Source organism: Coregonus clupeaformis, chromosome 18 (genome assembly GCF_020615455.1).
Source record: "Coregonus clupeaformis isolate EN_2021a chromosome 18, ASM2061545v1, whole genome shotgun sequence".
NCBI lineage: Eukaryota > Metazoa > Chordata > Actinopteri > Salmoniformes > Salmonidae > Coregonus > Coregonus clupeaformis.
In genome coordinates this window covers 17,624,411-17,637,461 of record NC_059209.1, presented here as the reverse complement: position 1 = coordinate 17,637,461, position 13,051 = coordinate 17,624,411, and the positions used below count along the sequence as shown (strand labels likewise).

The 13,051-nt window shown below is 44.8% G+C and overlaps 1 protein-coding gene across 3 annotated transcripts in view; it reads right to left on the bottom strand.

Annotated features, from left to right (window-relative positions):
* LOC121550210 (voltage-dependent N-type calcium channel subunit alpha-1B) overlaps positions 1 to 13,051 on the bottom strand; it is a 137,388-nt gene that overhangs the window by 52,037 nt on the left and 72,300 nt on the right. For 2 of the 3 annotated variants that reach the window (XM_041862357.2, XM_041862358.2), the window contains exons 1-12: positions 8,950 to 9,035; positions 8,617 to 8,729; positions 8,379 to 8,491; positions 8,138 to 8,269; positions 6,240 to 6,312; positions 5,999 to 6,116; positions 5,728 to 5,795; positions 5,110 to 5,216; positions 4,597 to 4,653; positions 3,814 to 3,876; positions 798 to 1,556; positions 402 to 595 (exon numbers count right to left, since the gene is read on the bottom strand). In XM_041862357.2, coding sequence (XP_041718291.2) covers positions 402 to 595; positions 798 to 1,556; positions 3,814 to 3,876; positions 4,597 to 4,653; positions 5,110 to 5,216; positions 5,728 to 5,795; positions 5,999 to 6,116; positions 6,240 to 6,312; positions 8,138 to 8,269; positions 8,379 to 8,491; positions 8,617 to 8,688 — 1,756 coding nt within the window. In that variant the 5' untranslated portion in view covers positions 8,689 to 8,729; positions 8,950 to 9,035. Of the gene's footprint in view, positions 1 to 401; positions 596 to 797; positions 1,557 to 3,813; positions 3,877 to 4,596; positions 4,654 to 5,109; positions 5,217 to 5,727; positions 5,796 to 5,998; positions 6,117 to 6,239; positions 6,313 to 8,137; positions 8,270 to 8,378; positions 8,492 to 8,616; positions 8,730 to 8,949; positions 9,171 to 11,223; positions 11,306 to 12,231; positions 12,322 to 13,051 lie in introns of those variants that run through there. The other variant, XM_041862359.2, reaches the window with a different exon arrangement.

Sequence of the window (13,051 nt, the reverse complement as noted above, 5' to 3'; positions counted from 1 at the left end):
TAGTGTTAAGGTTGGTACTGACTGGGGATAAGGGTTAGTGTTAAGGTTGGTACTGACTGGGGATAAGGGTTAGTGCTAAGGTTGGTACTGACTGGGGATAAGGGTTAGTGTTAAGATTGGTACTGACTGGGGATAAGGATTAGTGTTAAGGTTGGTACTGACTTGGGATAAGGGTTAGTGCTAAGGTTGGTACTGACTGGGGATAGGGGGTTGTGTTGAGGTTGGTACTGACTGGGAATAGGGGTTAGTGTTAATGTTGGTACTGATTGGGGATAAGGGTTAGGGTTCATGTTGGTACTGACTGGAGATAAGTGTTAATGTTGGTACTGACTGGGGATAAGGATTAGTGTTAATGTTGGTACTGACTGGGGATAAGGGTTAGTGTGAAGGTTGGTACTGACTGGGGATAAGGGTGGTCTCCCCGGGAGGGGGGGTGATGGTGACAGGGGGGATGTTGACGGCCGTCTGTCCAGTCCGTCTGACGTTCCTCTGATTGTCTGAGTCTTCAGGTCCCTCTGTGCCCCACCTCTGATCTCCAGGGTCCTGCTGGGGGCTGATGGCTAGGGAGTCTCCCTCAGACTCCACATATCTGTCCCTGGGAAACAGATCAAATTACCATAGAGCACAAGTCATTGATCTCTGGTACCTACTCGTATGATATGCTTTCATCAGTGCAAAATGATGTATCCTATAATAATAATAAATAATTAATAATAATAATAATAAATATAGATTTGCAGTCATGTAGAAGTCATCTGAGAAGTAACAAAGACATCCAAGAACAGAGCCAGTCTTACCTGTGGCCCTTCCCCCTCTCCCTCTCACTGTGCTCCTCTCCCTCCAGTGTGGACTGGCCCCTGGAGCTGTGGGTCTTGTGTCTCCTCCTCTCCCCATTGGCCCCGTTCTCTCCCCTGGAGCACCTCTCTCCCGAGCGGCCATCTTTGTGGCGTGACCTGCGCTCCCCCTTGCCTCCGCTGTTGACAGTGCCGTTACCCTCTCTGGCCTGTCTGTGGGAGTGGTGGTGGCGATGCTCTCTCTCCCCCGTCCCCGTTCCCCCTCCTCCTGCCTCGTCCACTAAGGTCTGGTGGTGGTGCCTCCTGCCCCCCTCTTGGCTGCGCGACCGCTCACTCTTCCCCTCCTTGCCCCGGGTGCCGTCTGGGTCCTTGCTGCGACTGTGGTGGACATGGTGCCTACCCTCTTTGCTTGGATCTCCATTCTCATTGGCCTCGTCGATGGGTCTCTCCCTGTCCCGGTGGCGGTGGTGCCTGCGTGGCTGGGGGCCGGCCGGGTCCCCAGGGGTATCTGTCTCCTCAGGGGTCCGGGGCTTGTGTTGGCCCATGGGGCCGGGGCCGTCATGGGGCTCCACCACCAGGGGCCGGTCCAGGTGGGTCTTCATGTCAGGGCGGATGTGCAGGGCGGAGGACATACGAAGCCTCTCCTCAGGGTCCAGCTCGCTGTACAGGGCCTCACTGCTGGCCCGCAGGTTGTGTCTCCTCAGCTGAGTGGTTCTCTGCTCCCACACTGACATCATCTTCAGAGACTTCTGCTGCTCCTTACTGCAGGTGGACAGACAGGGCAGTTCACCTTTATTAGGGTACATTGAACATGTCCTGCGTGAGCGATATGTATTTAATGTATTTGAAGAGAAGCATTCTGGAATACATTACATATCATAAGGCATAAACCCCTGCATGCTGAATGGCATACAGTATGGAAGTGCAATGGAGGTTTCTTCACAGCGAAACAGTCCAGTCCCTCTCCATTACCACACGTAAAAAGAGAGACTTTATGGACAGGCCAAGCATGGTAGACCAAGACCATGCTATGACATGCTTCAGTTGACTTGCCCTGTCAACGTCTTTGAAATGGTTGAACACATGCATTGTAAATCAGTAGTCTACCTATGCCATATAGAACACACGTATATGGATACATCCAACATGACTTCCTTTACTGTGTAGAAGTCACAATTAACTTTCATACAGTACAACGGCATGAAAACGACTATCATATCTACTCATGCTAGCACTGTGGTAATGTTCAACCCCAGCTCCAATCTGCCCTCCACTACTTACATTACACATGTATAGCTCTACACTGAGGTATCTGGTTAGGGGTGAATGGAGAGGTGCCACTGGATTATTTGAGTGAATTTACAGTATAGTGTATGGTACACTATAAGGAGGAAATGATCAAGCTAATGTAGGGCCAAGTAAAGAAGCAGGACAAGATGTTTATTCCATCCTGCTTCAATAATGTAAACATGATGATGATGGTCATCACCAGGAAGTTATGTTATGTTATACAAATAGATTGTCATGGCTACCGTACAGTAAGTTAGTTTACCTCAAGTAGTGATGGACTGGGGAGCAGACATAACTCCTACAACACATGAAGGAGCACATTGAAACAAACAAGGGACAGACTAAGAGGCTCCCTAAAAGTGACATAAACAGGCTAGGAGACATTGGAAACAAAGACACAGGGGGAAACAAGAGCTTAGAAAGACTGACAGAGGAGAAACATGGGGAGACAAAATAACTTACTTCACTGAGAGTAGAACTGAAAATAAACAAGACAAAGGAACGACACCCAGACGTTGGTATTGCACTGCAGTAAGTAGACTTAGTACTTCATTTTATCTTAAACAATCCTACCCCCAAGTTACATTATCCTTACTGTCTAGTAATGAGAAAAACGAGTCCCTAATATAAAAGAGGGACATGGCACTTCAGCCAAACAAAGGGTCTTTGAGTGATTTTAGGTGTCTGACGTTACAGGCAGGGTGTGTGTGTGCGCTCGTGTTTTGCCTCTCCATCTGCCTGGCTGTGGCATCCGGTCGTAAGGTACATGGTGGCCTTTACAGAGCTGCTCAGCTAGAACTTCTGACTCACTGAGTGCCAGTGACAGTCTCTAGTGGCTTTGCTGTGGGTCGTTAGGACAGAGAGGAAGAGCGTCTCTCAGTCTGCTCGACACAGCACGAGCCTGCCAGCCCAGCCCAACCCAACCCAACCCAACCCAGCTCAACCCAGCCCAACCCAACCCAGCTCAACCCAGCTCAACCCAGCCCAACCCAGCTCAACCCAGCTCAACCCAGCCCAACCCAGCCCAGCCAGCCAGCCCAACCCAGCCCAACCCAGCCCAACCCAGCTCAACCCAGCCCAACCCAGCCCAGCCAGCCAGCCCAACCCAGCCCAACCCAGCTCAACCCAGCCCAACCCCAGCCCGACCCAGCCCAGCCCAGCCCAGCCCAGCCCAGCCCAACCCAACCCAGCCGAGCCAGCCCATCAGCACAACACCGCCCCAGGATACTGTGTCTGCTCAGACTACCTCTGAGTACACACTGACACAGTATAGCGAAGTGAGAGAGGGAGATAATCTCAGTCGGAGATGAAGAGGTAAAAATATGAGAGGGAGGTCCTGAGGAGAGTTCAGTCACTACAACAAGTGCAGATGTACAGTATCAATTACAACGAATATGAAGAGGTGCATAACATTATGTACATACAGAATGAGCATACCAATCTCATAATACCTGTTACTGAAAAAAGGCTGCCACATGAATCTGCTACAATTCAACACAGTGGAAAACTCACAATGGTATGACTCAATGCTCAGGAGAAACGGTTGGGAGTCAAAGGGGAGACGGAGGGAGGGGAGGTGAGGGCGCCTGGTGGTGCAGAAGATTTGGCTACTGTACATACAGTATAGGACCCAGGCTAGGGATGAGGAGGAGGGTGATGGAGTAAAGACCCAGGCTAGGGATGAGGAGGAGGGTGATGGAGTAAAGTGGAACGGAGAGTAAACACTCACAGTGAATTAACGCTGCAGATGGACGAGCTGCTAGAGAGTGCACCTTGACTTTGCTTTACAAAACTGCACATGCAAAAAACAAAAGATGGGGGAGGGAGAACAAAAGAGGGGGAGAGGTCAGGGTCAGAAGGAGGACAGGGCACCCTCTGTCCATCCATCCGTCTGTCTGTCCTTGACTCTCCCACTACACGTCAACTCAATGGGAGTCTCAGTTTAAGACCAACAGAATGAGTAAACAAAGGAATGAGAGTAGCAGCTTTGAGACTTTCAACCTCCAAGACAAATAATGAAAATAGTTTGCATTGCAGAGACCAATTTATAGGTGCCAAGTATAAATTACATTTCCTTTGAGGAAATGTGGAGGAAAAAATTCTCAAAGCCTATATTAATAAGAAGATTCTACAAACCAATGGCTACGTTACAATTTTTAAATAACAAGATAAAACAGTGCTTTGAAACATTTAAGACAAAACATTTAAAACAATGACAGAATAACATATCCTGCTACCATCGACTATGAATACACTAATTACAGTTGTTATGCAGTACATACAGGTGAATGGCAATACAAGGATCCAGTGACTGATATGCTCCAAATCTCATGTGGACTATCTATTTAGCTAGCTCAAATTACATTTTATGTTAAGTGCCTGTCACTCGAAAGAGATTAGTGGTAAGGGGTCCAACAAAGGTATACACCAGAGGTCACATTGTTACCAGAACCATGTTTTCTGAATGTACAGCGTTGCATGCACAATCTGTGCTCATTGTTGAGGAAATTACCTTGCTGGCACTGCCCTCTCCGCTCCATGTTGGCCTGTGTACAGGATACTGTGTAGCCTATGTGGGGGATGTGAGACAGAGTATTAAGGTGTCTCTGACCCTAGTCAAGGTCTTAGCAGGCATTAAGCCTTTTATCAACTGCTTCTCACACATTTACAACATTGAGCCCTTCAGTGACTCAAAGAGAGAACACATGATCTATCAAAACACCAGACATTGGGTACAGAAGGGTTAAATCATGTGTAACTCCTCAGAAGAGCACAATCAACAGAAAACTAGTAGTCCAGACAGAATAATACAACATAGAGCCACAAACAACAGATACAATCCCATGTAGACATACTTCAATGTAAAATAGCATCTCTCAGGAGGGGGAGACAGTGTGGTGTGTCTGGGGGGTAGGGCTGTGGGAAGGGATGTGAGGGAGGTTTGATCTGTGGGAGGGGGTATGAGGGAGGGAGGGCAAGGGGGTAGCAAGGGGGAAACTGTATCAAACGCCTGATCATGACTTACGCTGTGATGGAGATGCTCGCTGCCGACATGGGGCTGACCTCCTTGACCTCCTTGGCCTTCTGGAGGGCCATCTTCTTGGTGATGGCCACCTCCTGCTCCTCCTCATCCTGATGAGCACAAACACAGAGAGGAACGGAGACCACCCAGGGGTGGGTAGGTGGGCCATCAATGGCTACATGATGATAAGCCCTGCCACAAGCCCAAAAAATCAAGGCCATTACCTCTCTCTGGAGTGGCTGCAAAGATTTAAGCCTCTTCCCCATAGGTGTATTATTATGAATGGTCGCAAATCCTACAACCAGTTGGGAGGTTCATTGCCTTGAGTTATTGACCAGGACAAACATCAGTCATCCCAGAATAGCCCCAGACGACAGGGTTAAGGAACCAATAAAGCAAGGCACTATATATCCTAATAAGAATATTCACTGTCTAATTCAACAAACATAAATACGGGGATGAAATTCCATGTGGCATTTGATTAGACAGCTGACTTTCATGATGGATCATCAGGGGAACACGTCTCTGTCTCTCTACCCAGGGTTCTCAGGGACTCCAGGGAGGGGAGGTTCCAGTCAGAGAATACAGAGGCTGGAAGCCCGACTGTACTATGTACTGTACCTTAGTGAGCTCCTGTGCGTTTGCAAGGTTGTCAACAGCAATGGCCAAGAAGACATTGAGGAGAGTGTCTGATCAGTGAGGGGTCAGGAAAGTTCAAACAGTCAATCAGTCAATCAATATTTACATTGGATCTTATACAGTATGTCGCTATATATATTCTTATAGCTTACAAATCAACGCTAAATCATGTTACTATCACGGGGCACTGAAGTCATGATGCTTGACAGTAGTAAAGGTTAATCAATGCAGGTCGATCATCCAGAGAGGATACAGTTTCCAAACAGGGTGAGAACGATGAAGTAGATGGAGGAGAACATTCCCCCCGGCACGCCCCCCTGAGACTCTATCCCATGATACATCACTGCATTCCAGTCCTCTCCTGTCAGAATCTGGGAGACACACAAACACATCGTTACATGGATTTCGCTAATGGTATTACAGTAGTTATAACATGAAATTATTTTCAAAAGGAAGACAAAACACAACTTAATTCAGCATTTTGTAAACTTCACCTGGAAAACTGTGAGAATGGCTGCTGGAAAGGTGTCAAAGTTTGTTGTTGGCGTCTCCTCGTCAAAATTAAACCTGCAGGAAGAAACACAGATTAGAGAGGTTGTTAACTTTCAGCTATGCCTTGCTAGCACACAGGTTCACACTCTAGATTGTATAATCCCTCATCACTTTTGTGACCATGGAAATTGAGGAGATGAGAAGACTCCCACTTAGTCATAGTTTATTATTGTCTTGCTCCAGCATAATAGGCATAGTACATCTTGCTACTGTCAGAGCTCTAACAGCTTGGTTTTCTCCCGTAAACCTCTCCGTCAAGGCTGATTTCACAACAACTTTTGCTAATCTTGATATTCTGTATTGCTCTGTGAGAATCTACAGGGACCTCATTACACCTTCCAACAATGAGAACTATGCAGAAAACAAATGAAGTGTGTCCTCTCTCTGCTTGCTGAAATCCTTGGTGCGTAGACGGACATTCATTAGTACAGCTCTCATTAGTTTCCCAACTAGAGAAAAGACAATGCGGGTCTGCATAAAACCCTGTTTAATCCACTCTACTGTGAGGTCCAAATGAATCATCATAAAATACAAAATACAATGGATAAATACTAAATACAACATATAAAACAAGTGACTTACCGTATAGTGTACATCTAACATTGTATGTATCCCACTAAATGTGTTTATTTTATTTTGACTAGGACAGGCATGACGTTGAATATAAATTATATTCAAAGAGTGCATACTGTATAATGATCCATGCACCTGGATGGGACACCTCAGCTCAAGTGGATTTGACTAGCATACATTTCCTGGACAGCTTGAAGTGGGCAGGCTTTGGCTGGATATGGCTGGGTGAAGCAGCTTCACAACTACTAGCCCTTAATATATCTTTGATTGAACACTGCACTGAAAGGGCCTGAACAACACACAGTCTGACTGAGCACTGCACCGGAAGGGCCTGAACACACATCCTGACTGAACACCACAATTGAAGAGCCTGAACAACACACATCCTTACTGGACACTGCACTGAAAGAGCATGAACAGCACACATCCTGACTGAACACTACACTAGAAGAGCCTGAACAACACAGAGATCCTGCTTCCATTATGTCAGGGAGTGATTCTACTGTAGTTCATACTCCCAGGCTGACATGTCAAGGCCTGCCAAGTGTCATTTCTCTCTGGATCAACTGCATGCATCTATTTGTTTAGAATGTCCTCTCTGCCTGCACCTTGTGCATTTAGATCACACGACTGGAGTGTTTTTGCATTTAACTGGATTATTAACAACACAGAGACCAACAACACAGAGACCATCTACTCTGTTGAGCAACACAGAGACCATCTACTCTGTTGAACAACACAGACACCATCTACTCTGTTGAACAACACAGAGACCATCTACTCTGTTGAACAACACAGACCATCTACTCTGTTTCTGAGTGGGATCAATAATTCATAGTGGAGGAATTTTGTTTATAATGTCCTCTCTGCCTGCAGCTTGTGCATTTAGATCACATGACTGGAGTGTTTTTGCATTTAACAACACAGAGACCAACAACACAGATACCATCTACTCTGTTGAGCAACACAGAGACCATATACTCTGTTGAACAACACAGAGACCATCTACTCTGTTGAACAACACAGAGACCATCTACTCTGTTTCTGAGTGGGATCAATCATTCATAGAGTGGAGGAATGAAAACCTCTCCTTTCCTTAAAAACAACGTACATCTATATTATATCACAAGCTAAATGGTAATGCTAACAACAATGGAACTGGCTAATGTTGAGTATCTCCATGGGTAATCTGGACCCATGAATAATACAGTACAGTGTGTGTACTGGACAGGACTGTTACTGTGAGAGGCAATGGGGGTTGACTCACAGTCCCCCAAAGAGCTGCATGCCCAGTAGGGCGAACACCACAATGAAGAGGAAGAGGAGGAAGAGCAGGCTGATGATGGACTTCATGGAGTTGAGTAGAGAGACCACCAGGTTCCTCAGAGAGTTCCAGTACCTAAGGCAGGAGGATGAAGATGAGGAATGAGGATGTGATAGTGTTATACCATCGTGTCATGTATAGGTAGTCATGTCCTGTTTTGGATCAGGGTGTAAATATCACTCACTTAGTGACTTTGAAAATCCTAAGCAGACGGAGAGCTCTCAGGACGCTGATGCCAAAGGAGGCCCCAGGTTTCACAACTGCCCAGATCACCTCAAAAATACTGCCTATAATCACCTAGGAGGAGAGTATATTGAATTACTTAAAATGTGTGTTCTCTCTAAAGCAATGCAATGTAATGTAATTCTCTACAATAAAACATTTCAGAAGTGCGGGTTTGATTGAATCGCAGTCTCACTTACTCCAAAATCAAAACAGTTGAAAGAGGAATGGAAGTAGCTCATGGGTCCTAGTCCATATATTTTCATGGACATCTCAGTCAGAAACAAGCCCAGGAATACAAACTCTGCCAAATCTGCAAGGGAGAGGTAAAACACACAGATCAATTAACTGAGTCAAATATGACTGCCCTGATGTCTGATGTGAAGGCACTGATTCAATACAACTAATACACTGTAGATGGTTTTATTGTACAAACAGCAAATAAATAGAATGATACGTTCTGTTGGTGATGGTAGGAAAACGAATGGTATAGTATTCCCTCCCATGCAGGTCGGGCGTTGGACAGGACTTACACAGTGCATATGTGAGCCACTCAGGCTGGTCATAATGGACAATGGCCACACACAGTGTGTTGAGGCCCACTAGACACAGCACTGTCCAGTAGAAGCTCTGAGCCTTGACCAGGCGTCTGATGGTGAAGCGGAGCCGCTTCTCTTTCCTCCGGAAGTAGGAGGCACTGTCGTTCTTGCTGCTCTTCAGGCTGGCCCGGGCGAACGGAGACCCTGGAGGAGCAGTGGGGGGAACAGCACACACACTGGAGATAAAGTCACAGTCATCAATACTGTATTTCTCATTAAAATCACTTTGATGTAACTTCATGACCTGAAGGTTTTCACTTGGTGGGGACCGCCTCGAAACATCATTAGACTCGATGAGAGGAAAGATTAAAAATCACAGCTAATAAACCCCAAAATGTGCACTATGGCTCAATCAAACCACAACATAGCATGCCAAATACAGGAACCTGTATGTAAAGTAGAGGACATTTGCAATATGACCGTTAGCAGAATTGCCTTTACATTACTCTTTAATAATGCTGCATCATATTGTTCAGATGGACAGTATCTTCTCAGTGTCCTGGCTAGTTCTTGGCATCCATAGAGAACTCTGTGCACTGCCCTCCTCCCTTCTCCTCTACCTCCACCACCACCTCCACCTCCCAGCCCATAATAAACCGTCTGTAACTTAAATTAAACCAACATTTTATGCTGGACCAAAAAAATTAAAGTGAAAAATGGTTCTATTAGCATCTCGTTAGTGGCCCAGGAGGAGAGGGAGAATCATCATTTCCTGGGCTATTTTCATCTCCAAATTTAACTCGGGTGTGAAGCCTCATAAACTGAGCACCAAATCAGGCTTGACTTTTTCCTTTTCTCCCTCCATCTCCCTCTCCATCTCCTTCTCCCTGTCATCTATTTCTTGTATGGGATTCTAATACTGAGCCAAACCACATACTCCCCTTTAATTACTGTGTATGGGATTCTAATACTGAGCCAAACCACATACTCCCCTTTAATTACTGTGCAGTGATGCAGATCTAATTGAGGAGTATTAATAATCACTTATGCAGCGGGACTGAGGAGTTCAAACAGATAGTAGCTAACAAAAAGCAGGGAACAGTTGTAGATTATTTTATTATTACTTTATCCTTTTTTGAATAAGAGGCTATTGCGATGCTTCTGTCATTAGTCATTCTTAACCGTAGTCTGGAGCAGTGGCTTCTTCCTTGATGAGCGGCCTTTCAGGTTATGTCGATATAGGACTTGTTTTACTGTGGATATAGATACTTTTGTACCTGTTTCCTCCAGCATCTTCACAAGGTCCTTTGCTGTTGTTCTGGGATTGATTTGCACTTTTCGCACCAAAGTACATTCATCTCTAGGAGACAGAACGTGTCTCCTTCCTGAGCGGTATGACGGCTGCGTAGTCCCATGGTGTTTATACTTGCGTACTATTGTTTGTACAGATGAACGTGGTACCTTCAGGCGTTTGGAAATTGCTCCCAAGGATGAACCAGACTTGTGGAGGTCTACAATTGTTTTCTGAGGTCTTGGCTGATTTCTTTTGATTTTCCCATGATGTCAAGCAAAGAGGCACTGAGTTTGAAGGTAGGCCTTGAAATACATCCACAGGTACACCTCCAATTGACTCAAATGATGTCAATTAGCCTATCAGAAGTTTCTAAAGCCATGACATCATTTTCTGGAATTTTCCAAGCTGTTTAAAGGCACAGTCAGCTTAGCGTATGTAAACTTCTGACCCACTGGAATTGTGATACAGTGAATTATAAGTGAAATAATATGTCTGTAAACAATTGTTGGAAAAATTACTTCTGTCATGCACAAAGTAGATGTCCTAACCGACTTGCCAAAACTATAGTTTGTTAACAAGACATTTGTGGAGTGGTTGAAAAACAAGTTTTAATGACTCCAACCTAAGTGTATGTAAACTTCCGACTTCAACTGTATATAGTACTCTAAATACCCCAATCCATGTTGCTAAATTCAAAAGAATATAAGATAAAAATGTGGACCTTTAAAGCCAATTATTTCAGAATTATCTTTTTGCAGGTAGAACCTTATAGTCTCAAGCTCTCGATTAATAAATGCATTTCTATAGCTTGCAAAATATTTTTACAATGGTGGGGGTGCGGTGGCTTCAACACAGCACCCCCTATCAGTCATCTAGTGTATATAAATCATTGGGTAGAACAGGATACAGCAGTGAGCAGTGTGAAAGCTGACAAGTTGATTAAGAGGTCAGAGTCACGGGCGTTGGCCTTACCAACAGATGAGATGTCAGTGAAGTGGTCCTCGCCTTCCTCAGCATTGATCAGGTCATTCTTGCTCTTCTTGGCTCTTTTCAACACTGAACACACATTAGAACAATACTGTAGGGTTAGTACCAGACCAGATGTCATCTGTTCCAGGGAGATAATGCATACAGTATGTGTGTTTGATGCATATGACATCAGCTCTCGGGGCATTAATACAGGACTTCCATCAGGCAACTAACTTCCTTTTAAAAAAGCAGCACACAACTTGAGCCCTTCATATTTATGATAGCTTGTGAAACACTGTTCCTACAAGCATCTCAGGGGAGGCCTCTCAGGTGTTGTTAGATCAACAGACCATTCAAACTCGACTGACAACACAGCCCCCTCACACACACTCTCCCAGCCAGGCTCTCTCTGAACTGTGGCACTGTGCACTTCTCTCCTGTTGTAATACAATTTACATGTGGCCCCAACACCCATAATTACTGTGAGTTCACACTTGATGATAGCAGCAGCACAATATATATTACAGAGAGGGTGGGTGGCATCAGCCCAAAGCCTGACACATCTACAGCCACAGCCAGAGAGGAGCCTGGGTAAGCAGTCCTGGGAAGACACAGGGAGACCTCCCGAGTGGCGCAGTGGTCTAAGGCTAGCTGTGCCACTAGAGATCCTGGTTCGAATCCTGGCTCTGTTGTAGCTGGCTGTGACCGGGAGACCCATGGGGCAGCGCACAATTGGGGAGGGAATGGCCGGCAGGGATGTAGCTCAGTTGGTAGACCATGGTGTTTGCAACGCCAGGGTTGTGGGTTTGATTCCCACGGGGTGCCAGTATAAAATAAAATAAATTATACACTAACTGTAAGTCGCTCTGGATAAGAGCGTCTGCTAAATGACTAAAAATGTAATGTAAAATGAGATGACACTCAGACAAAGCTTATCACCAAGGCACTGAGTTTTCCCTGATCAGATCAGGTGGTCTGACTTGACTAACTCGGGGCCCTGGTATACTCCTCACCTGGGTTGTTGTGTTTTCTTTTGTACCACGCTCCATCCAGAGGGGACTTCTCTTCAGCGTGCTTGTCCTCCTCCGCCAGCATCACTTCCTCTGAAACAAATACACAGGTGTCAGCCACACACCATATCATGAACACATACAGTACACAAACACAGTGGTGTAAAGTACTTAAGTAAAAATACTTAATAACTACAAGTAGTGTTTTGGGGTATCTCTACTTTACTTTACTATTTCTATTTTTGACAAGTTTTACTTTTACTTCACTACATTCCTAAAGAAAATATTGTACTTTTTACTCAATACATTTTCCCTGACACCCAAAAGTTCTCATTACATTTTTAATGCTTAGCAGGACAGGAAAATTGTCAAATTTACGCAATTATCAAGAGAACACTAAACACAAATGTATCTTTTGAAAATAATGTATGAGTGTTGGTGTGTGCCCCTGGCTATCCGTAAATGTTTAAAACAAGAAAATGGTGCCATCTGCTTTGCTTAATATAAGGAATTTGAAAATATTTATACTTGTACTTTTGATACTTAAGTATATTTTTGCAATTACATTTACATGTGATACTTAAGTATATTTAGAATGAAATACTTTTAGACTTTTACTCAAGTAGTATTTTACTGGGTGACTTTTCCTTTTACTTGAGTAACTTTCTATGAAGGTATCTATATTTTTACTCAAGTATGACAATTGTGTACTTTTTCCGCCACTGCACACACAAACACACACCACACACACACACACACACACAGAGATTCCAAACCATCAGCATACTTAATATTTCATATCATAAAGCCCTAAGACTAATGC